Genomic DNA, 22974 nt, shown 5'->3' with positions numbered 1-22974 from the left:
TTCACGCTCGACTTAAGCACACACATTTTCACAATCCCTGGTGCCCTTGTTAGAAAGAGCCGAGCATGGGTCTGCACTCATTAATGCTGTTATTGTTCTGTGATTAAGTCGATTAGGAACGGCCCCTCCAGTTTAATTGATATTTACTTGTAGTTTAAACCACTTTTGTTTACCCAACTGCATCGTGATTGGTCCATATAAACACAAGGATTAATTAATTTATTTTTTTAAACACAACCAGACAGAAAAGCACCTTAAAGTGATAACTGCCACTTCTGAACTTTGACCTTCAGCACCAACGGCCCATCCAACTTGAGACATTTCAGCAAATTGGGACATTATGAGCACGCTTCATCTCTGCCTGCCTAAATTTCTGCTCCATAATAATTACCTCTTTTCCCTTTTAAGATTTGGGTCGCATGAGGAATGCTGTCTGATCTTACAAAGCTGAGCGGTCTCCAGCCAAATAACTCGTGACTCTGTTGTTAACTGCTTGCCCTTCGTGGCACATGAAGCTTTTCCACCACTCCAGAAAGGCAGCAGAAATAAGATTAACCGTGTCCATAGTGGCTGGTTGAAGGGCAGCACGGATGGATACTGGTTTTGACATCTAAGAGTGCTATGCACAGTGCTGCATTAAATAATGTTTCCACTAAAAACATTGATTGGGAATGGTTGGGAATAGATTAGGTGCGATGATACTATATGCGAGTAGTATTTGGCGTTTGTTAGATCAGTGCTGCCCCCCTCTGGCCAATTGGGAAAACAGCAAAGCTCTCAAAACAGCGTGGTTAAAAAAATAAAAAAATGAAATACTCATTTTCGCGATTTTGGGTTTAAAACAAGTTATTTGTCTTATAATAATCCTGTTTTAACATAATAAAGTGAAAATAGAAATGATATTTTAGACTATGGTGGGAATACCTGGGTCAATTCAAGTCCTAACTCTCTCCCGTCTCACTGTCTACTGTGCACTAACTAGCAAGGTGCTTAACTGACCTAAAATCAAAAGATTAAAGGTAGAAACTAGTACCTGATGACACAAAGTCAAAATAGCCAGAAAACAACACGCTTGGACAAGTTATGGTTTTTAATTATTTTTTTTCCACAAACAGAATTGGTTTACAAAAAGGAACGTCAAAAATAAAACTGTACCCATCTATTGCATGGTATGCTGAAACTTTACACTACATGCAAAAAACATCAATAAGAACATCGATAATCATTACTGTACAAAAGAAATTATGGGAAAGAAATGAGGTCAAATATCACTGGGAAACAAAAATGTACTGGGGGAAAAAAAAATAGAAAATGTATTTTTTTTTTCCTACTTCAGACTGAGTCATGCGTTTGTCCATGAGACTTAAACCAGGGCACAAGACTCAAGACTCCAAAACCACCCAGGAAGAGAGGACTGTGTAAAAATGCATAAAGGCAGAAAAGAGGTTCTCTGCTCTACAAAATGAATGAAAGTGTCTAAATGGAAGCTTGACATCGAGTGTGGGGTTTTAAAACACAAGCAAACACGATCTTCCTGCACAGTTTGAAGTCCTAACAACATAAAGTCATGCTTCTTCGTCAATGTGGAAAGCAACACAACAGGTAAAGTACATACAACTATCATGAAACCTTATCACCTCTTGTCAAGATCTCTTAAACAGACTCATTGTAAAAAGTGTCATCTGAGGTATATGGCCTCGCCTCGTCCAGATAAACAGTGAAAAGGGTATGATTCATTTGTTCCATGACAAAAGGACGCAACGAATCGCATGGCTACTTTCAGCCAAAGATGGGACATTTTCCCCGTTCATTTCCACATGAAGAGCAGAAAGTAATGTGCCAGCAAAAGAGCCACGTTTTCTTATACTTACAATAAATGAAAAGGCTGGACATGTGATAAGAGGAAGAAACAAAGTTAGATTGTATAAAGATGTATTCAGGGACTGTTAAAGCTGATGCATATTTTCTCTCTTTGATGTAACTGACAAAAGCACAGAAAGTAAACTATGTCTAAGCAGGGATGCAATGTGATGTTTGATTGTGGAAGAGTCAAACGGCGTCCCTTTGGTTTCTGATCAAGTGTACTCAATTTATTACCAAACATGACTGATGTAAGATTTCAGCTCCCTCATTTCACTGACAGGTACTTGAAAATGAACATATTGAGCATTCCTTGTCGAAGTTGAGGGCATCTGTTGGCATCACATGGGCTGGTGCGTGCGTTGTATGTGTGAGAAGACTGTTCCTGGTCGGGCTCATTCAGTGCTGACCTGCGTGACCTGTGTCTCACCCTGCTGGTTGGTCGACTGGATAAACATGGGTTGGGTCAGCTCCTGTCCCGCCGGCATCGTCACTTGTTGTATCTGATACAATTGCTGAGAAACAGAGAGACAGAAAGATTGAAGGTGTGTTTTAAGGTGACAAAACGATTGCATCTAAACACAGATGTTAGATTGCTCTCGAGTTCTCATGCTGTTTGTAGAGAGCATCTTTATATTGATTTTACATGTGATTTTATGTACTCTCTCCTGCCAAGTTGTGGCACACTGATCTTGGCTAGAAGTCTTTAAGTCTTTTTCTGGCTTTCTCAATTTAATCGCAGACATTTAGAATGTGCAAATGTCCGCTGTTTTATAGTTAAAATGAGAGATGATGACAAAACTAACACACCACAAATAAGAAGAGTCCCAGATGTGTGTACACTATCCATTACCTGTCCATCAGTAAACTGGTTGAACTGCTGCCCTTGCTGCACCTCGGCCTGTGTTATCTGGAAAAACAACAACATATACATGTATAGTGTTCCCACTTCACCGTGACTCAAGCATATAAACCATCCTGTCATCTTTACACAACACATGCAAGTAGATATTTTGTAGTGATTACCTGCTGGGTGTTTGCAAGAGTCTGAATTTGTCCCTGGACCACTTGTGCTCCGGAGACAGGCTGGGCGAGACGGATGTATTGGAGCTGCCCTGTATTTAGTTGCACCTACAGTCAACCAACACAAGGGGGAGACAGAGTTCGGTTTAGAGCAAAGGTCATTTGAACACAGAGGACACGGCCATTTATACCAGTTTCCTCCCACCGTCCAAAAACGTGCATTTTAGGTTAACTGGTGTCTCTAAATTGGCTGTAGAGGTGAGTGTGAGCATGCATGGTTGTTTGCCTCGTTTGTCTCTGTGTAGGCCTGTGATGTCCTGGTGATCTGTCCAGGGTGTACACCCCATGACCCTGAACTGGATTAAGCGAATATAGAAAATGGATGGATGGATGGATGGATGGACACCGCCATTTTCCAACTCTGGACAAGACAGAATCCACTTCCTACTGGTGAGTTCTTTACTGCATAAAACTTTTATGTCTGAGGAAACTCACACCAGCAAACACAAAGGACAAAAAGACCCCTGCTTAACCCCTCTTTTCCTTCTCCAGCCCATCCTTCTCTTATCTAATGCCTGTTCCTTGTCCTTTCCAGCCTGATGGAACCTCTTACCGGGATTTGCTGGATCTCTCCGGTGTTGGTGATGATCTGCTGCATGACCTGCATGGTCTGGCCTTGGGCTTGAGCCGTCTGAGCTTGACCCTGGGCTGCAGCCTGGACGATCTGCACCTGCTGGCCCTCACCAACCTGCATGGCGACCGGTGCACTCTAATGGAGAAAACAGAAAAGAAAGACAAAGACATCACACAAACGTATAAGCGCCAGCAGGAAATCACTCGTCCCTGGAGTACAGTTTGAACTCAGCGATTCAATGCTTGGTATCCTTCAATTTTAAAATTCTGTTCAGATCATCAAGCAGGCCTATAGATGTGCCGACATGAGGTGACAACACAGGCTTCAAGTCTTCTCATTCTCATCTGACTGTCACATTATCTCGGAAAGGCCATCTGATCTCATGCTGCAGTCGTCCCTACAGACCTCAGTCACTTGAGCAGGATAAGGCTGCTGCACGAAAAGGGGCATCCAAGTGTGTGAGGTTAGTGAACATATAAAAAGCATGTGTGTTTACCGTGATGGGTGTGCCTTGTGATTGCACCTGCACTTGCTGTAACTGCTGCATGGTGGCACCTTGCAACATCTGATGGCCGACAAGAGTTGAATGAGAAAATGAGAGAAAGACACACAGTGAGAACGCAGTGATTGCAACTCAACGCACAAATGTAAGCATGATCAGCACGTGCGCGTAGAAAGCTCAAGCGTTAGAGTGGCAGACAATGGCATCAAGCAGAAAATACAGTATAAAGGCATGTTTGTGAAGTAAAACGCTAAAGCGGGAAGGGAATAAAACAGGGAAAGTGGCAGAAAATTATTTTTAAAAAAGAATTAAAAAAAAAAAAAAAAAATCAACAGTCTGAAGAGGTTTGAAATGAAAGATGGACTGACTGCTATTTTCCTGGCTAATTTCAATTTCTAATTCTTGATTGGACCGTATCTTTAAGGTGCCTCGAGATGACTTGTTTTGAAATGGTGCTGAACAAATAAACCGTACTGAATTGAGTTAAAGACGTAACCTCCCAATATCCCTAAGAGCCATAACTGACAGCATGCAACATCATTTTTAGAGATTTTGTTTTAACTATAAATTAAGTTTCTACTACATAAATAACATTTTCTTCAAAACCGCATCAGGTTTACGGGGCAGCTCTCTTAGCCGACATGAAATCAAAAATTGAAGTGCTCAAGTTGGCTGGATAGAGGTATTTGTACACATAAAATCCAACTGAAAGGGAATTACAGTATATCCCAAAGTATATCTCCTGCTTGGTACGTGCACCAAATTTCAGAACTTTCTATTCCCAACAATGCAAAATTCAACGGATTTTAAAATGGTTTCAATGGAAAAACCCTCATGTGCCATGAGTTTCCACGATTTTGCTCATAATGTTTTGTTTCTTTTTCCACTGTGATGAAAGACAGCTGAGACTTTGGATGAACTTTTGATGGTTGTTCCTCGATGGCTTTTTTTTTTGGTCACCTCACAGATTATTCCACATTGTGAGTTTTACATCTTCCTGACTCAGGGAACACTTACACACCCAAAGACATGCCTTCATATAAGTGTTTGTGTCCATCTGTGTCAATGTATGCATGATCAGCGGTAAAAAGATCTAAGCTCCAGTCGGAATTGTTCAAGATGAAAATCATCAGGTTCCTGTCACCAGCCAAGAAATCAGTTCTTCTCTTTTTTTTTTTTTTTTTTAAATGCTGAGGCCACAGTGACGTTTTCAGCAGCTTAAGAAGAGCCAGCTGCAAGTTTACAAAACATCTGACAGACTTGGTTAACAGCAGTGACAAATGGGGACACGTTAAGCTCAAGACGGCTGCAACATAGCTATGAAATGCAGTGTGAACTTTCTTTTAATGCTGTACGACACAAACCAAACAGAAATCCTGCCCGATCACGAAACAATCTAAGCAGCTCTTCCTTTAACAGCGAAAGGGAAATAAGTCGGCCATCTGTGTACATTAGAGAGCAGTGGTGGAGACTCAGAAGTGCAGCAGGATTAGGATGCCGGGCTAGATTACCTTCTCTTTCAATACGCATGAGGAGAAAAACATATAGTGACGCAGTAACAGAGATTTGTGGCAAACGTGCAAAGACGCTAATCAGTTCCATCACTTGGAAACACACCTCGACAAAGAAAACGCCTAATTTTGGAATTCAAGTTTAAATATTTCAGTCCACCTCTCAAAGCGCTACCCCCTTATACCCAACGATTAAGGCGACATCGGCTGAGAGTCAAAGTGCATCTAGGGACTGCGGCAGTCGCAGGGCGGTGAATCACACTCGATCTTAACAAGTATGACAGCTCAGCTAAAGGCAGTCTGCTGAAGCAGCATGAAGCAGCACACAGCTACACAACATGCAGATACCAAACTAAAGAGCAAGAGAGCGAAGCAGAAAAAGTAGCAGGAATGAATAATTAAAAAGAGACGATTGGATGATGTCGCAAACTATGAATGTTTGGCAAAAACACTAAAGCCTCAAGCAGGAACGCACACTTGCCAAAAATGTGCGTGAGAAACTAGGAGTGTTTTTGTGTGTGTGAAGCTTTTTTTTTTTTTTTTGCATCTTTCAGTTGTTTTTTTTCCCTGAGCTGCTGAAACACAAATCAGGATCACAGGTTGTTTGTTTTTAAGTTGAGGAGAACCCTTTGTTTTGTTTCACCCTCTAAGCTGTATGACGTGTACATTTTTGACTCAACCTAAACTGATAACACAACTTAAACCACTTGTGTACAAATGAACTCTCAGCATATACAAATATGGTTTAGTAAGTAAGAGACCAGAGAGCATTGAGTGAGGGTTAAGATACAATGTTCCTTCTGTAGGACTTCTGTGAGAGGGTGTGCACACGAATGCTTGTATGATGTTATTTTTGCTGGTGGGAGGGTGGTCAGCTTCAAAATGTGAACAAAGGCCTTTTGGAGGATTCTCCGGACTGGGTGGAGTGAGAATGTACTATGTTGCTCTTACAGAGACACATGCATGCACTCAGACCTTTATCTTCCAAAGTAAAGATCATCATGTCTCATTTTACACCTTAAATTCTCATGTAATACTGTGGTTTAATACTGTTACTTCTCAACAAGTATGTGTGCGTCCTTTCCCCTGTTGGAAATCCCGGGCGCTTCAAGTACCGTACCTGTCCTTGCTGTGGCTGCGTGATGATGATCTGCCCAGGTTGGATGGTCGTGGCCGTCTGTGCGCCAGCCTGCTGACCCTGCTGTGCGCCTTGCACCTGCACAGCTCCAGGCTGTTGGGCCAAGGTGAAATAGTACTGAACCGGTTCTGCTGGAGCTACCGACTGACGCATCTCCTCCTGAAGGTGTGACACACACACACACACACACACACACAAACATGCAGAGACACGAATTGAAGGCCTATCAGTTCATTACATCAATTATTTTAGCATGTGTAACTGTAGAGGAGAGCGGGTCTGATAAATAACTGATGGGAAGTGGCTGGGGTAGAGTAACGCAATCTGAAAGTCAGACCAAGTACAGGCACCATTACTGGCCAATAACAAACTCTGCAGGAGCAAGTTGCCCTAAAAGGTCCATCCAGAACCATCTGTGACACTCCTGTAAGTGTGGTTAAAGTAATACCACAATTATTGATTTGTTTTTGGACTTGCTCTTCCTGTTTGTCCTCTTCCGGGATCAGGCACAAAAATGCAACATCAGTTTGTTGGCATTCAGTTTACTCAGCACAGCTCAGCAGGTAAGATGCTCGCTGGCTTTGTGCCTTGAATCCAAGTAGAAGAATTACCAATTACTGGAAAACACAGACCTGCGTCATTCTGTTTCATAAGTGACTAATGAGCAGGGCTTCATCTTGATGATGTTTCTCCATCACCAGAAGAGTAAACACCCCTCTCCCAGCTCCATGACAACACAGCTGAGAGTGTAGGATGTTTACATGCCTGGAGACAGTCTAGTTGACAACTAATTCAAATATCTCACTCTTCCATCTGGCACACTAATGACCCTTTTCAACCAAAGCAGTTCCGGTGCTGGTTCAGTGCTCGTGCCAGAGCCAGTTCTAAGTTAGTTCTACCAAAGAAGCTGTTTGATTTTCCACAGCAGGGCCACGCCATTACATCCCTTTAAATGTCTCTTCCGATACATGTTCGACCCTCCCCAATATATTAAGAATTTCTGTAAAGAACCACAGTGCCGGGGAGGGACGTTTATTGTCACTGTTGGGAACACCTAACAGCACTGTCGCCACATGCTTTCTGTTACCGTCCAAAAACATGCACGTTAGATTAATTGTTGATTCTAAATCGATCCTAAGAGTGAGTGTGAACATTGGTGGTCGTTTCTCTCTGTGTTGGCAGGATGGCCGGATAAACACAACACAGGATCGGACTTTCTTTAAACATGGCGTTCACAACATTTCATCCTGCCTGGTTGGTCTCCATAACCCTGCCCCAGCAAAAAGTTGCCTTTTTTTTTTTCTTTCTTTCTTTTTTTGCTGGAGCCAGAGCTTTGGCGGTTAAAACAGAAAGAATTGGCACCGAGTTAGACTCTGGCTCTGAAACAACTTTGGAACCGCTTTGGTAGGAAAAATCTTGACGTTATAAAGCCTATCAAATACCTGTTTCAACATCATGTGGTTTTCTTTCGCTATCTTTACTGAATTACATCAAGAAAAAGGTTTTTTGACATTTGGTTTTACTGGTAACAATCAGCTACTCTCTGTTAGTTTCATTGCAGCGGCTCCTGTTAGCCGTCTCTGGCAATAAGATGCTGCAAACATCCGACTGAAAGCTCTCGCTGTAAAAAAAACCCAGCTTCCAGTCAAGGATGTTTACAGCACCTCCAGGTTGCCAACATTGAAGACGTTTTTGAAATTATCACTTCAATGATCAGCTCCTTATGGTGCCGCAACTTGAAGATGAGAAAACAGTTTTTCCCGTCACTCTGCAGGTGTTACGGCTGTAATAAGACTGAAGACCGTGTCTGCTTCCCTACCTGTCGTTTAGGCGGCTTTAGGTCGTCCCGGGGCACGATGTCAATCAGGAAGTCAAACTGGTCGAACTTTGTAATCGCCATGGCAATGTCATTCCTCTGCAGAAACAAGAGACACAGAACGTCAGAGCATAATTATGCTAATTCTATATATACAGCTACCTATATATAAACATGCCTTAAGGTCTGAGGTCATCACTCCCCGAAATAGTGAGACTCAAGTACAGTTCCCGGTAGTAGTGAAACAGCTGCTTGCTGTTATCACTGAGCTCAAGAAAGAGTTTAGGAGTGAGTGTTGATTGGTTTTCCTGGTCCACGGTAATGGTCAAATCTTTTTTGGGAAGTTTGGTGGACAGACGACAGACTTTTAGGGTCTTTTTTCTCAAACACTGCGAGTTCATATTGATAAAACAATTCAATGAGAGTACTCGAGAAAATATTGACATGGAGAGTGACAACAAAATGATCAACAACCTCGCTCCCAGATAGGTTACAGGAAAATCAAACCATCAGTTTTAACAAACAGGCTAAAAAAGCCGACCGCATTAATCAGAAATCTGTGTCTTAGATCAAGTGGAAAACAACAGGAATGATATTTTCCTCCCCTCGTGGGCACATCCTCTGCTTCTATACCCCTTCCCATATCCCCAACCGTTTGAAGTCTCTGTGGAATTTTCCACAGGATATTGGCTGTCAGAACCCCCCTATTGTGGCCCTCCCTGTACTAAAGGCTATTTATAGAAGCTTGATTAATATCTGGTAACATCAGGTCACATCTACACTTGCTCTATTGATGAGCGTTGCTATGGTGAACCAACTGGCGTACCCTCTTCACAATAGGACGCTCCTTTTCTCTCTTGGAAAAAAAAGAAAGAAGAAGAATCCCACTCATCAGGTGATGCGATATACGTGGCAAATATTCACATTCACAGGAGACAAGGGTAAATTTAAAATCACAGAGTTTTACATCAAAAAGGAATCTGTACTTTCATGAGAGCAAACTTCAAAGGATATCTTTAATACCTTTATTTCCAGACTATTCTTCTACCTGTGATGGTACGCTCATGCATCACTGCACTGCTAATCTATTAGAGGTGTGTGAATTAATCAAATGGATCACAACCCCCCCCCCCCCCCCCCCCCCGACATCCAGGTGAAACAAGCTCCTGATTTTCCTCACTGTTTTCATCAGGACTGTCATGCTCTCCTTCCACTTTTGTCCTACATCTGTCTAGAGACCACGTTATTCAACTTTGGGATGGCTGAGCAGGTAAAATGGCACCAGGGGGGGGTCACCGGTGCCTGCCTGGCCTTGCTTTTAAAGTCAAAGGAAGGAGAAAATCTTAATGGAGATGTATGCGGTATGTGGTCGCTGCACAGACACCGGGATTTACTCAATAAAAGGCAAGACAACAAAAAGACCGACAATCAATGCAAGGGTGTGGGAGGTTGGTTTAAAAAACTCAAACGTGACAGGCCAGTTGGTTTCTTCAGGGTTCAGGAGTTCAGACATATCACACAAGGAGGATGCAGGTAAAAACAAGGTTGATGAAGTCGCAGGACTTAAATGTGTATCTGACCTGTAGTGTTCGTCTCTTGTTGTCCTCAGTGTGAATCCATGCTCTGAGGGTGAGCTCTGTAATGAAGATCTGAGCAGCTTTGGCAAACAGGACCGGAGCCTCTGCACTGATCATCTACGAGGAGGAAACAGTGTCACACCTGATTAAACCACCGGACCTTTATACGTTTGTCTGAAAGCCCAAAACACTAAACACATCTGGCACACATCTCGTTTCCGCTTTTCAAATTGCTTGCCAATTTTCCTTCTCTCTAACTGAACTCTAATGCACATAAAAGTAAAGCCTAAATGTAGATCATGTGCTGTATTAATCTCACCGCCCACATGTCCTGTACTCACGCAGTGAAAGCTGCCATGTCAGGACCGACAGAAGGGTCTTTCCCCGAGATCTATAGGTGATCTACTGATCTCTTTACTGTTTTAAGCTGCTGCTTAACATAACATAGCACATAGCACAGCACTCCTGACACGGGACATTCAGCACACGCCCTCTCTCTCAGGCTTTTTTGTTGGTGACTGCTCAGCCTGGGCTGTTCCAACAGGTTGTAAGGAGAGGAACATAATAAGTTAACACCCCCATGATTCTTGACTGCATGCATTAAACAAATGTTAGGAAATTTGTTGTTTCCCTTGAATAGAGCTTGGACACGTTCACAAAAGGAAGGGATAACCTGAGGGAACCTTTTTACAGTTCTTGTAAATACGGAGGAAAGTTCCTGATCTTTTTTTGTGTCTGCACCACAGAACCTGTGGCTGATCATAGTTCTCAGAACTTCGTAGGAGCTTTTCTAACATGAGAGCATCTATGTGCAATGTAACCGTACATTATTACAAAAACAGTTAACATTTGTAAAATAAAGACAACAATTCTTAACAATAGTCTCTATTCATATACAGAGGAATGTCAGACAGTGACGTTGGATGGTCCTTCTGACACTTTCCTACCTTCCTACCTGCAGTGCAAATTTAAACGGAGAAAAAAATAACTCCAGAGTATTTCTCCAACTGCTCCAAATAAGGGACAGTTAGAGTAAGTCCAGCAATAATTAAGACTGATAGTTAATCTTACCATATGCAAACATATACATTCAAGTATTGTCATATTGGTTGAAAGTATGTAGCCTTTATTAGATAGCGACAGTTAGTAGACAGGAAAGGGGGAGAACACAGGAAAGACATGCAACGAAAGTCTTTCATCCTTTGGCTCATGGGATGCACACTAATCCCAGTGAGCTACGGAAGCACCTTGTGGGTTTATATTCTCAGGCTAACATTATTCAAAATAATTTAACTGTGACTTCTAAGGGTTGCAATGCCAGATTTTCAATAATGTGACATTAGCATCTCACTCGCTCCATAATAAGTGCTATAACTTTACACATATTAAATTTTGACCAAAATCGCCGTTGCCGTTAAGTACAGCTGACAGCCACTGACTGTGGCCTTAAGATGACAAAGACCTTTATGGAAGGCTAGATAAGGGCACAATTTACATCAAGCTTTAAGGCATTAAAATGGTCTTTATTGTATTATATCAAAATGATCCAGACTTGGTCAAAAATCTCTATTGTTAAGGGATTACCACCACAGCTGTGCATCCTTTTTTTTCCCACCATATACTCCCCAAATCAATGTAATTTTCTTAATACGGCTCCTGATTTAGGTTCTATTACCTTGACATCTTCATCCAACTTCATGATTTTCTTGATTCGGGCTAGAGGCAGCTCCTGCACGCGGAAATCCTTCTGAAAAAAACACAAGAATTTGGTCGTTCTCTAGAATTCTCGCTTGAATCTTGTATGCGTGCGTGTCTCGTCTATATCAGTAGGATAATTTACCATAGTCAAGTTCCTGATCTCTTCCATGATACGAGGCCAGAAGGACTGCAAGGTTTGCTGGGCATCGCTGCCTCCAGCTCCAAACGCATCTGCAGACATCTTCTACTCTGCAGGGTGGAAGAGGGGATGACAAGAGGATGAGAGAGGTGTAAGCCAACCATTAATTATTGGAAAACACAAACAAGAGATGCGGAAATTCAGAGTCACGACTGACCAAGGACGGAAGGCATGTCAATCCAAACCAGGCATGTGCTGCCAAGAACCTCTTTCCATGTGCAAGAACCCCATATCCCATCGCAGCCTGTAATTCTAATACACTGAAATCTACAGAGAGCCCCGACAGGCTTCTATTCTTGTCCCTGTGGGATGTTTACATGACCAAGAATCCACCACCAGACCAGCTGCACACTCCCCGATCATGAATGGCGCTCTCACCTTCAGCCCTCAACTGCAGCTTCTCTACAAACACTAGCATTTCATGTGCAATTAAATGCAGCTGGGAACTTCAGCAAAGAGGATGATGCTAAAGCCACAGATGGAGGAATGTTTGTGGCAAAGAATAAACAACTTCACCACAAACCGACTCATTTTTGAACACGTGCACACTCCCCCCAAAATAAATCTCAAAAAGGTCCTAAAAGAGATATTCAGCATTGCAAACATTTGTTTGTTGATATTCAGTAGCGAGGGGTCTGCCGGTTTGAAAGAGGATCCAGCAGGTTACTATGGCATGCCAGGAATCTGGTGGAGGAATATTGGCTTGCCCGTCTGAACATGTAGAGCTTAGAGCGTCTTGATCAAACACACTCTCCCTTTTCTTCCTACCTTTGTGAAGAGGGGGGGGGGCAAGAGATGAGTGTGTGGCGCTAGTCAAGAGAGACGAGATGCTTGCGTGTTTTGCTGAGAGAGGGGTCGGGCCTTGTCCAGTTCAGTATTAATCCAGCACTGAGATAAAGAGCCAAAGGCTTTAACAGGGGGAGGTAAGAGACAGACAGGGCCGCAGACACGCTGCTGCGCAAACCAGCTATGTGGGTCAAACAAGACAGAAAGAGGGAGTCACGGAGAGAGAAAGAGAGACACTACAAAGAAAGAGTGTTACGAGAAAGGGGGGGGGGGGCTCCACTTCACCTTCTCTCTTTTCGCACTCTGGGCCAACAAGCTCAAATGGCTCCATTCTTGGTCCAGCTAACAGACCGTTACAATACAGAAGACACCATTTCAAACACTCCGTCCGGTGTCTCTCCAGCTAGGTTCTGTCGCAGCTTCGGTGTCAGGCATTATTCTGACCTCAGGTCCGCATCAGCTCCTTTCCTCATGCCACCTAAGTGCAGTTGTAAATATTTTACACTGATAAATCACCAATTCAAAATGCAGGCCTTTTAACTGATTGATTTTTGACAGGAAAGATCACTTCTCTGGCAGTTGTAGAAGTTACTGAATAATACAGGAGCGACATCGCTGTGTCCTGCTCTGTCATTCAGTTTTTCGACAGACAGTAGTCTAAATCAATAAGACAGAATGGCGGCTGAGTTTTTTTTTTTTTATATAAATCAATCAGGCCGCTAGTAGCTGTGGCACGCCAGGCTAGTGATTGACCTTGACAGTGTCTCCCTTTCTCTGTCTGACGCTCCAGTGTCCAGTTGCATTTCAAGGTTGATTGAAAACCTGCAGTCTACAGAACAATCCCAGCATTCCATGGGACACGGATGACTGATGGGAATTGTAGTTTTTTCCCTTTTCTATGCAATGAATGAACTGACCTTTCAAAGTTATTTTGCAGCCTGTAAATACTTTGCAGCACAAGAAGATTAATGTGGCTTTTGTAGCTAAATGCCACCAGTATCAGGACATCATCTTGTGATAATCGAAAAAACACAACACTGTGTATCTGTTTATGAACTGCCGGTCAGTTTTTGTGGCCATCTTCGGCTGGCAGCCTGATAAGAAACAATAAATGGCCCATTTGTTTAACATTATAAACAACTGTCAGGCTGCTAACTGTGATAACAACACTTTGGCCCCAAAAACATGTGCCTGTCTGACTCTCGCACATATCTCACACCACTTAAACTCCCGATTGTTCTTTCAAAACACTCAGAGGGTAAAGTTGTAATTAAATCTCACTTACACCCACCCACCCCATTTCTGTAACCCTCTGACCTTCAATGTAAATACATAGCCACACACAAACCACAGCTTTAGGGGGGGCAGAGGGGAAGTCGAGTCAATATGTGAGAAGAGATGAGAAAACAAATGTGACGCGAGGCACAGAGAAGCATTACGTGAGAGAGAAGAGGGGGGCTAAGTATCAACATGCCTTTGAAAGTTGCTCCTACCGTGAGCTGGTGCGTTTCACCTACACTATGCCGTCATTAACATATTTCCCTATGCTTTGCATCAATGGAAAGTTTGTGTGGGAGCCTTTCAACGTCTCATACAGTCGTGCACGACACACCACGTTCTGCTGACTGCTTGCAACACCACTCTATGGTGTGGGTCTCTTGTCTCGTTCAAGCAAACACGCTGAGTGAGGCTACCTACTGCACAAAGACAATTTTGAACCTCCCCGAAAGCCAATAAATGTCAGTGTTAGAAAAGCTGCGGAAGTTCTGGAAGTTGATGCCAACAGCTACAGAAAGCCAATATCAGGATTTCTTATTTTATCTGCAAATATGAGCACAATTAGCTCCAGTATGTCAGGTCTCTCACTTAACACATATTACTAAAATGGAAAACACTGCACTTCAGAGTTTGTGTAAGCTCGTTAGTCCTCGTCATTCGTTACCCTCTATGGACAGCTTGTATATCGCTCCAGATAAAGCGTCCACAAATGTTGTTGGTGCATTTCATTTTAAGTGAAGTTGCATTCTTGAAAAGACTGCATCATTCTGTAGTGTGCACTGAACCCGACAAAGCTCATTTCTGCTGTGTTGTTCTTAGCTGCTACTGTATGCTATATTAGGATACAATGTGCTGTGCTGCTCTCCTCTCCTCTTCCCTGCACCACTGTTGTCCTTCATCAGGCCAGAGGGACAGAAAAATGATGGTGTTGAGTTTCCCACAAGCTCTGCTCAGTGTGCGTTTGTCTTTGAGCACCAACGTTTGTGCTTTAACAGCTTCATCCAACAGAGCAACTCGGACGTCCTCCTTTGCTGGGTCTAGATCACTCTTCCTGTCTCTTATCTGGTACTTCAAATCTCGTGGCTGTGTGTTTCTCTCTTCCTCTGTCTTACTTACTTTCACCTGATCGCCCTCGTCCAACCTCTCAGAAAAAGTCGATGCTTCTCTGCTTGCAGCAGCTGAATCAGCGCAAATGTTGTTCCGCCACCCTGCCTTTGCATCTCTCCGTCTTTTCACCTCATCCAAATCTCCGTCTCGTTGTTTGGCAAGTCACATCGAGTGGCCACTCATGGCAGCGCTAACGACTAGCTCAAACTCTGACATCACACCACTGTACATGAGCCTCCGATTCCTGCCCAATAACCCTGATCAGAACTTCACTCGGGGCAGGAAAAAGCTGTGTATCCACTCGTTTGTTATCTAAGAAATATGAAGGAGAAGTGAAAGGGCAAAGAGGCAGATTCAACTTTTTTTTTACCACTAAGTCCTGCACTTTAGCATCATTCAATGTTTCCCAGTTTACGTGCCCCTGAGTGGGCCAAAAAAATCTTTCTAACTGTACTTGAAAGAGCAGGAGGCGAGTCAGTTTGGGGAAAGTATTCCCCAGTATTACCATCTCTGTCACAGTGGTGAAGAAGAAGTCTTCTCATGCCACATCTTTCCCTGAAGCAGGACTGACACTTCGCATATTAGCAGATGTGCTCAAAGTGGACCCGATCCACAAAAGACGCACACAAAGACGCCATTAGCTGTGCCAAACTCATGCATAAATGTGTTAGTGTTAGAATTGTTCAGCTTATTAGAAAAAGCTGCACAAATTAGAATCTTTTTCAATTTCCTCAAAGTGTTACATCAGTACACATATGGTAATTGCTCAGCCACAGAATTATATGATCTAATTCCTCATATTTTGACTTCACAAAGTTACCTTCCACATTGTTTCTCTTCCTGTTAACTAATAGTTGCAGTACTCAAAGAGCAAATACACAATACCCACATAGACTGAGTACTTGAATTTCACTGTAAGTGATTGAATAACCTGAAAGATGAACCTTTTTCGTATAATGTGATACTAACTTCTTGAAGATCATTGATCCACTGAAATGTGTTGAACAAGAGGTCAGATTTCAAAGAGACGATGTGTCAAAATGTGAATGATGCAGATTGGGCAGTTCTGAAGGAAGGTTCACAAATGGTGGAGTCCGTTAGGTTTTAACCAGCTTCCTAAGCAGAAAAATACACTCAACTCTGTTTTCTATAACTGGCCAACTAAAAAGTAACTTGAGTTTATTTTTCAGTCATCAATAAGACACTTTTATTCTGGTGGAGTCTCAGCAACAACAGTCATGTTGACATTCACAATGAAGTATAGCCCCAAATCAAAGGGGATGTATGTGTAAGTGCCTATGAAAGCACTCACACCGATGACCCCAATCACAAATACCACAAAGAAACAAACTGGCAAGGGTACAACATACAGGGTAAATGATCTACTCTGACAAAACAAAAAAAAACAAGAAGTTCCCAGCCAAGAATTATAGATTAACTACTCGGACATGCGCAACATTTTCACAGATGTTCACAGATGCAAATGTTTTCTTATTCCAAAAAAAATAGAGAGGTCAGGGTTTTTAACGATGGACGCGCTTCACTGTCAGCCGCAGCGCAACATCATCCCTTTGGCCTGGCTGGGCCCAACGAGCTGCCCAAACGGCCGTGCAAACTTTGCCCTTGGTTCCGCTTCAAGCGAACTCCAGGAAGTGCTAGTCACTGATCTCCCAAGGTCATTCAACAGAGGAGAGAGAGAAACCAGAGAGGGAGGAGGGAGAGAAAGCGATGAAAAAGAGAAGGGGAGGGAGAGGGGGAGGATAGAAAAGGACAGGTTCTCCAACTTTCACTGCAGCACTTATGTGACCCCAGCGGTTCAAGCTATGTGCTTTCTAAGAAGCTTAATAAAAACATTACACACTGTGCACGTTAGCAGTGTTCTGCAGTCCTATTTGAATCCGACTTCATTTCGTTCTTCTTCACGTGTCTACCTCTCATTGCTGACAGAGATACTGCAGGAGTCAGTCTCACATTCCTGTGACCTTCATCCAAAGCTAGGCCCAGTCTCCGGCGTCAAAGTAGGCAGGGCTAAATGTACCTGCATATTACAGGCTGGAACACAGCTGACTCCCCCTGAAAACCTACACAGTCTTAAGTGACAGTGTACACATGTAAAAACACAGTGAGGGCAAGGACAAAAGATTAAAGCTACGACGCTGGTGGTCACCTTGGTGATGAGCTGAATGGCCAGTTGGTTGGCTTGTTTTCTTTTCTTTTTCTTCCCCTGCTGTGCCTACAGTTCAGTGTAGGGCACAAATGATATTCAAATCTCATGCAGAGAGCAGCCAACCCCGGGATTTGGCAGCAAGGGCTTCAACTTAAGAGTTATTTTTAGTCTCCCTCTCTCAATCTCTCCCTTTCTCTTTCCCCGACAGGACTTTGTTTTTTCAAAGCACCAATAGAAACTTTCAATTAGGGTGCAAGAGAGGAAGAGAGTCAAGAGGCAAGTGAGAGAAGAGGCATCCTCCAAAGACTCCATCAGAAGAAATCAGATCAAACTATTAGCCTCCTCTGCCCCTGAAGCTGACAGGCTGACAGTCTGTCCCATCTGGGTGTCTGGCACAGTCGGGGAGGGGGCCTGAGGTCACTGCAACCAGCTGCACCTCCACCCCTGGGGACCCCTGACACCAACAATGTGACAACAACAGCGAGAGTTATCTTCTCAGAGTTCTCCGTGTACAACAAAAATCTCCTTTCATCACAGACGCCTTCCTTGCTGCTCAGCTCTGCGTCATCGTATGGTGCTAACGGTTTTACAAGAAGGTCAGGTGACAAAGCGGGGTGTCAAGTCAACCGGCACCCCGAGGCGCCGGAGCCACAGACCCCCAGGACATCAACCCCAATGAGACGGTGAAGTGCGTCTGAGCACAAAGTCAGAATCTGACAACTATGCACTTCCATGCAGTAGATAACAGGCCAGTTTGTGTGCACAGCAGTCCAAAGTCAAAACAAGTGACATCCAAAGACAAACTGATTTTACTTTGCATTATCACTCTTTCAAATTTGTAGAAACGAATACGAACAGGAAGCAACGAAACAGTTTTTGTAACGGCAAGTGATTCTCCTAAACTGTCAATGCTGCTATGAAATGACAGATGAAGGACATGGATGAGAGAGATACACACAACACCAATCTCCCAAGGAGAGAACTCCAGGACAGGAGAGAGAGGGAGGAGGAGGAGGAGGAGGGGGCTGCTGAGGACAGCTGTTAAGGACACACACTGTCTCTTTGCTGCAGAGTGTGATGGAGAGACATCTAAAAGTAAAGAGATAAACCATTTATTCAGAAACTCAAAGCAACTCAACAACAGACCTTTCCTCTACGTGTGCGCTTTCAGCTGTCAGACTTACCCCGGTGCCCTTCATGGTGAGCGGTCTGCCCTGTTGGAGCACAACAGAATTGATGGAAACAGATAGCCCCGCTCAAGTCTCCTTGAGAGCAGCAGCAGAAAGCACAGAGGTTGACAGAAAAACTCTCATGCTCCTTTACTTCCTCCAGTTCCCTGATTGTATCAATGGACAAAAGGCACTCTGGCTCCACTGAACGGCTTTAAAAAAAAAAGCTCTAAACCCGGACACACTGTGGAGAGCAAGCACTCTCTCGTGCTTCTACCCCTCCCCCTTTCTTTCTCCCACTCTGCCTTTACACATTGCCCGTCTCCTTCAACAGTCCCCCAACGTCCTCCTACACTTCCCTCCCATTCCTCTTCTTACAAAGTCCCATCAACTTGGTCACCATCTCTCTTTCTAACTTTTTACTCTCTAACCCTTCGCCCTCTCTTTGGCCAGTGACCCATATGTTTGTCTTTGAGCTGACCCCCAGGCCTGGAGCACAAAAGAGGGTAAAAAAAACCAGAAAAGCAGCACAGCAGCACAGAAGCAGGCAGACAGTACAGCGGCGATCCGAACTCAGAGACAAAAATCTCCAGCCTCCTTCCCCTTTAACATTCAAGAGTAATCAATCTAGCATGCTACATGATACTCAAACCCCGCCTCCCACCCGGCTCCCACCTCACTCCGACACATGCAGCGAATGCGAGGACAGGGTGGTCTTGTGCCATTGGATGCTACACACACCAATCAGCTCTGACACAGCCCCTGCTCCTCCCCTTTCCTCTGCCCAACCCCCTTTTACCGACAGCCAACTTCCTGCTCCAAGTTACCTTGAGCTGTAGGATAGGGGTCAGGGAAAAGAAAAGAGGAAGAGAGAGCAGAGACGAGAATAGTTGAAAAAGAGCAAATAAAGTTGTGGAAAGCTCCTAATGAAGTGTGTGAGAATGTGCTAATGGAGGCTTGCCTCGGCATCGTTTGTTCTCAAGCGTTGTTTGCCTCTCTTGCTGCCGGTCGGATGAGAAAGGTTCCACGGGCTGCTCTCTGACAACTGCTCTCTGCTTATTTACAATGTCAAACTAAATGTCTCCCCCTGCCCCACCTCCGCTCTGCTGCTATAGGCAGACAGCACAGTGATGCAGGCAGCCAGGCTCGCCCTCACTGGCTAAACCAAGTGCCAGAATGGATGCCGCATGTTGCATCCACATGATTTAAAGTACAAAAGCATACTAGGCAGCCTCCCTGTCTCATGCGTGTACACAGTCTCACATGCACATCCACACAAATGCACATTTTGTCCTTGCTTTCGCGTTTATCCTTGCTCAGTTACAGGTGCATACTGCCAGCGTTTTGCCTCTAACCAACTACTTGTGGTAATGACATTCATGGCACTGATATTATATTCGCAGGAGGACAAATTTGTATACATGCATGGATACGTTTTTATACATATATATAAAAATCAGCTGAATAACGCTATCAAACAAATGTATGAATCATGAACATCATTAATGCCAAATAATGCCACTAAAATATATTTAAAAAAGAACCCTACATGTGGGGTCGAATTTACAATAAAAGATACATATGTATTTAATTAAGGTAATAGTAAGTAATGATGCAGATAACTGCAGGACCTCTATAAAAAAGAAAGTTTTGAAGGAAAAAAAGGAATCAGCTGACAGGACAGCTGTTGTGGAAGGTGGGGGGCTGCATTTAATACTGGTTTTATTTGTGGTTAAACAAGACTAAAGAGATATGGGTGAAAGCCTGTAAAAAAAAGACATTGTTGTCATGACCTCAAAAACTATGCTCACAGCAAGTTCCACAAATACAACGTCATCAAAAAAACACCACGTCACCAATGTCATACAATGCCCTTCTTGTTAATTCGCCAGTGTTTTAATGTGCATACTTTCTACGTGGAAACCTTTACTTTGGAGCGCCAGAGCAGCACACCGCTGCCCGTGTGCACAGGTCATCATGTTTCATACACCACCGACTAGATTAATTATGTCTAATACGTTAGCTCCATAACTGCAAAACACAGCTCCGACAGTAAAGTGCAGAGAAGCAACCGAACGAGGATATGGCCTGACGCTAATGCTGCATATGACTGCAAATCCCTACAGCAGTGCCGAAGAGAACGAGCTTAAGAGAGAGCAAAAGAGAGCAAACCTGCCCCATCAATGAAAAATCTAACGGGGGGAGGGGAACCGGAAGGATGGAGAAGGACAGAGAGGAGAGTTGTTACAGGATGGGAGGGGTATAACAAGTGGAGGGAGGGTGAGGGAACAAGAAAGAGACTCAAGAGAAACAAAGCTAAATGTTCCCTTTTCTATTTTTGTTAAGAGCATGGGGACTAGAACAGGTACTACAGGCATCCAGTTAATGATTAAAGTGGAACTGTGCAAAGATTAATCTCTACCTCATGGCTGCCATGCCAGAGCAGTTTTCTGAGTAGGGTGCATGCTGGCTACCCAAAATGCCTCAGTGATGACACCTGGCAAGGTCACCATACAAATGAGACCTTCCCATGACCTGTGCTGCCCGTAGCAGGGACATGTTTGCTCTCACTGACGCTGTTTAGAGATAAACATGCGCCAACCAGACGTTGGGTTTCACAAACACACAGAAACCTCTGGGTGGCCAAGCCAAGCCAAGCCATGCATTCAACCCGCAAACACATGACCACCTGCAAATCTAAATGGTAAGCTGACTGATTTCCACAAAAGTTACTCACAGTAGGCTCCTCTAATGAGCTGAAGAGCCTGTCATGTTGAATACAAGTAACAGCATGATTAAACATCTACAGAATTAATATAACCTGGTTTAGAGAGAGAGAGGGGGGGGGTTATAAAACTAAGCTGTGGGAAAGACTGCAAGACTAAACTGTTCACCATAACCGTCTAGCACTCCCGACAAAAGATCGGAAAGACCAAAGCAACTCTTTTTAAGTGTCTACATTCACTGCTCTGACATGCAAAACACCAGAAACCAGAAAGACAACATTAAAAAAAAAAAAAAAAAAAGCACACAAAACCAAAAGTGATCTTAAGAAAAGATAACAAACCAGAAAACCCAACAGCCAAAAGTACATAACACTTCACCCATAATAAACAAGCAACCAATCCCATTTTCAGTTGTTTTCCATAATGTCACATTTTCTTTGATTTTTGTTTGTTTGGCTCTTTGGTTTTGAAAAAAAAAAATCTGTTTTTGCTTTCGTTATCGTTGGTAATGTTTTACCAGAGGAGACTTTCAATATATGACAGATAGCGCCGTCTTCCATATGCATTATGATGTAAAAAAAAATGACACGAATGCCTGTCAGGTTAAAATGGTCCCATTTATTTTCTGTTATCGCTCACTTAAAGCGCAGTTCGGTGTCTTGTGATTTTTATTTTATTTTAATGCTGTTTTGATACACAGGCTATTATTTCTTTAAGTAACTGTCATGGGGTGTTTAAATCAAATTTGAAGGGGAAAAAAAAGCCCCCTTTGCCAAAAAATAAAAACGAAGGTATAATTTGTATACACGTGGCATGTTTTCTATTCATTAAATCCTCTTGAATGTTTAGCCTTTTGCCTTGATGGGTTTTCTACATTATAAGCTAGTTAGGTCTATATGGATAAAGCGGCTAACAGGACAAAGTGAAACCGATGCTATATCTTGAGCTAGCAGATTTATGATCGGCTTTCTCAATTACACTGCGGAAGCTTAATTTAAACGGAATATTAAAACTAACTGTCGTGGTTAGTGCCACCAAACACATCAAACAATAGCCCGCAAACTCAAACGAGGCACCAGAGTTAGGATGGTCGCTGCTGATTGTGATTTCGTGCTATGGATTGTCAAGTTAATGTTAGCTTGCTGAGATGGACATTGGTGACTGCTGCACAGCACAGGTGACAATCCGCGGAAGCGTGTTATATTAACACTATCTCTAAATACCAGAGTCCTGCCATCGTCTGAAAGTTTGCAACGCAAGGAAGAAACTGTCTAACCAATAAAGACAACGTTTGGATCTGTCCTTCAGACCAATCAAACCTCGGACTAGATTCCACCAATCAAGGTTTTTAAGGCTAAGTTCGTACTGCAACTGACGCCATTCGGGGTCCGGCAGAAATAGCCTCTGCCTTTCTGCAGTCATTATTAGGAGCCCCAAAATGGTGGCCACGAAACGCCAGTTTCCTGATCGCCCGTCATCCTTTCAGCGGGCCACCAATAAGCGCCTCAGAGAGCGGGGAGGGAAATGGCGCCTATGTTCATCTTCCAAAACAATCGTCTATTGGTCAAGAACAGCAAATGAAAGGAAGCGAAGTAATTGTCCGCGTTTCCACCCATCACAGGCAATTTTCTTATAAACATTATACAAATGAATGAATTTCAGTTTTTTTACTCACTTTCTTTTACGGGTTCGAAGTGAAGTCCGGCTCAGCGTATTATTTATTTTATTTAGCTAGCAAAGGGAAACAAGATGGCTGCTTACTCGCACCGGAAAGAGTCGAAAG

The 22974-nt window shown here is 43.3% G+C and overlaps 1 protein-coding gene across 7 annotated transcripts; it reads right to left on the bottom strand.

The window, feature by feature from the left end:
• Positions 1 to 1072: 1072 nt before the first annotated feature.
• On the bottom strand, positions 1073 to 22950 carry nfyc (nuclear transcription factor Y, gamma). 7 transcript variants are annotated; one of them, XM_075450245.1, is made up of 11 exons: positions 22867 to 22950; positions 11902 to 12008; positions 11737 to 11808; positions 10065 to 10178; positions 8488 to 8583; positions 6651 to 6827; positions 4014 to 4082; positions 3497 to 3652; positions 2887 to 2991; positions 2714 to 2770; positions 1073 to 2375 (listed from the first exon to the last, which is right to left on the bottom strand). In XM_075450245.1, exons 2-11 carry the CDS (start codon positions 11998 to 12000, stop codon positions 2256 to 2258), a joined length of 1065 nt encoding a protein of 354 aa, XP_075306360.1. In that variant the 5' UTR covers positions 12001 to 12008; positions 22867 to 22950; the 3' UTR covers positions 1073 to 2255. The 7 variants fall into 7 exon arrangements, with proteins under 7 accessions (XP_075306360.1, XP_075306364.1, XP_075306361.1 ...); XM_075450249.1 differs by having other exon boundaries at positions 11737 to 11805; XM_075450246.1 differs by lacking the exon at positions 22867 to 22950 and adding an exon at positions 19427 to 19535.
• Positions 22951 to 22974: the final 24 nt, after the last annotated feature.

The sequence above is a fragment of the Odontesthes bonariensis genome, chromosome 18 (genome assembly GCF_027942865.1).
Source record: "Odontesthes bonariensis isolate fOdoBon6 chromosome 18, fOdoBon6.hap1, whole genome shotgun sequence".
NCBI lineage: Eukaryota > Metazoa > Chordata > Actinopteri > Atheriniformes > Atherinopsidae > Odontesthes > Odontesthes bonariensis.
Note: the sequence above shows the minus strand (reverse complement) of the source record. Positions and strands in the feature narration are given on the sequence as shown.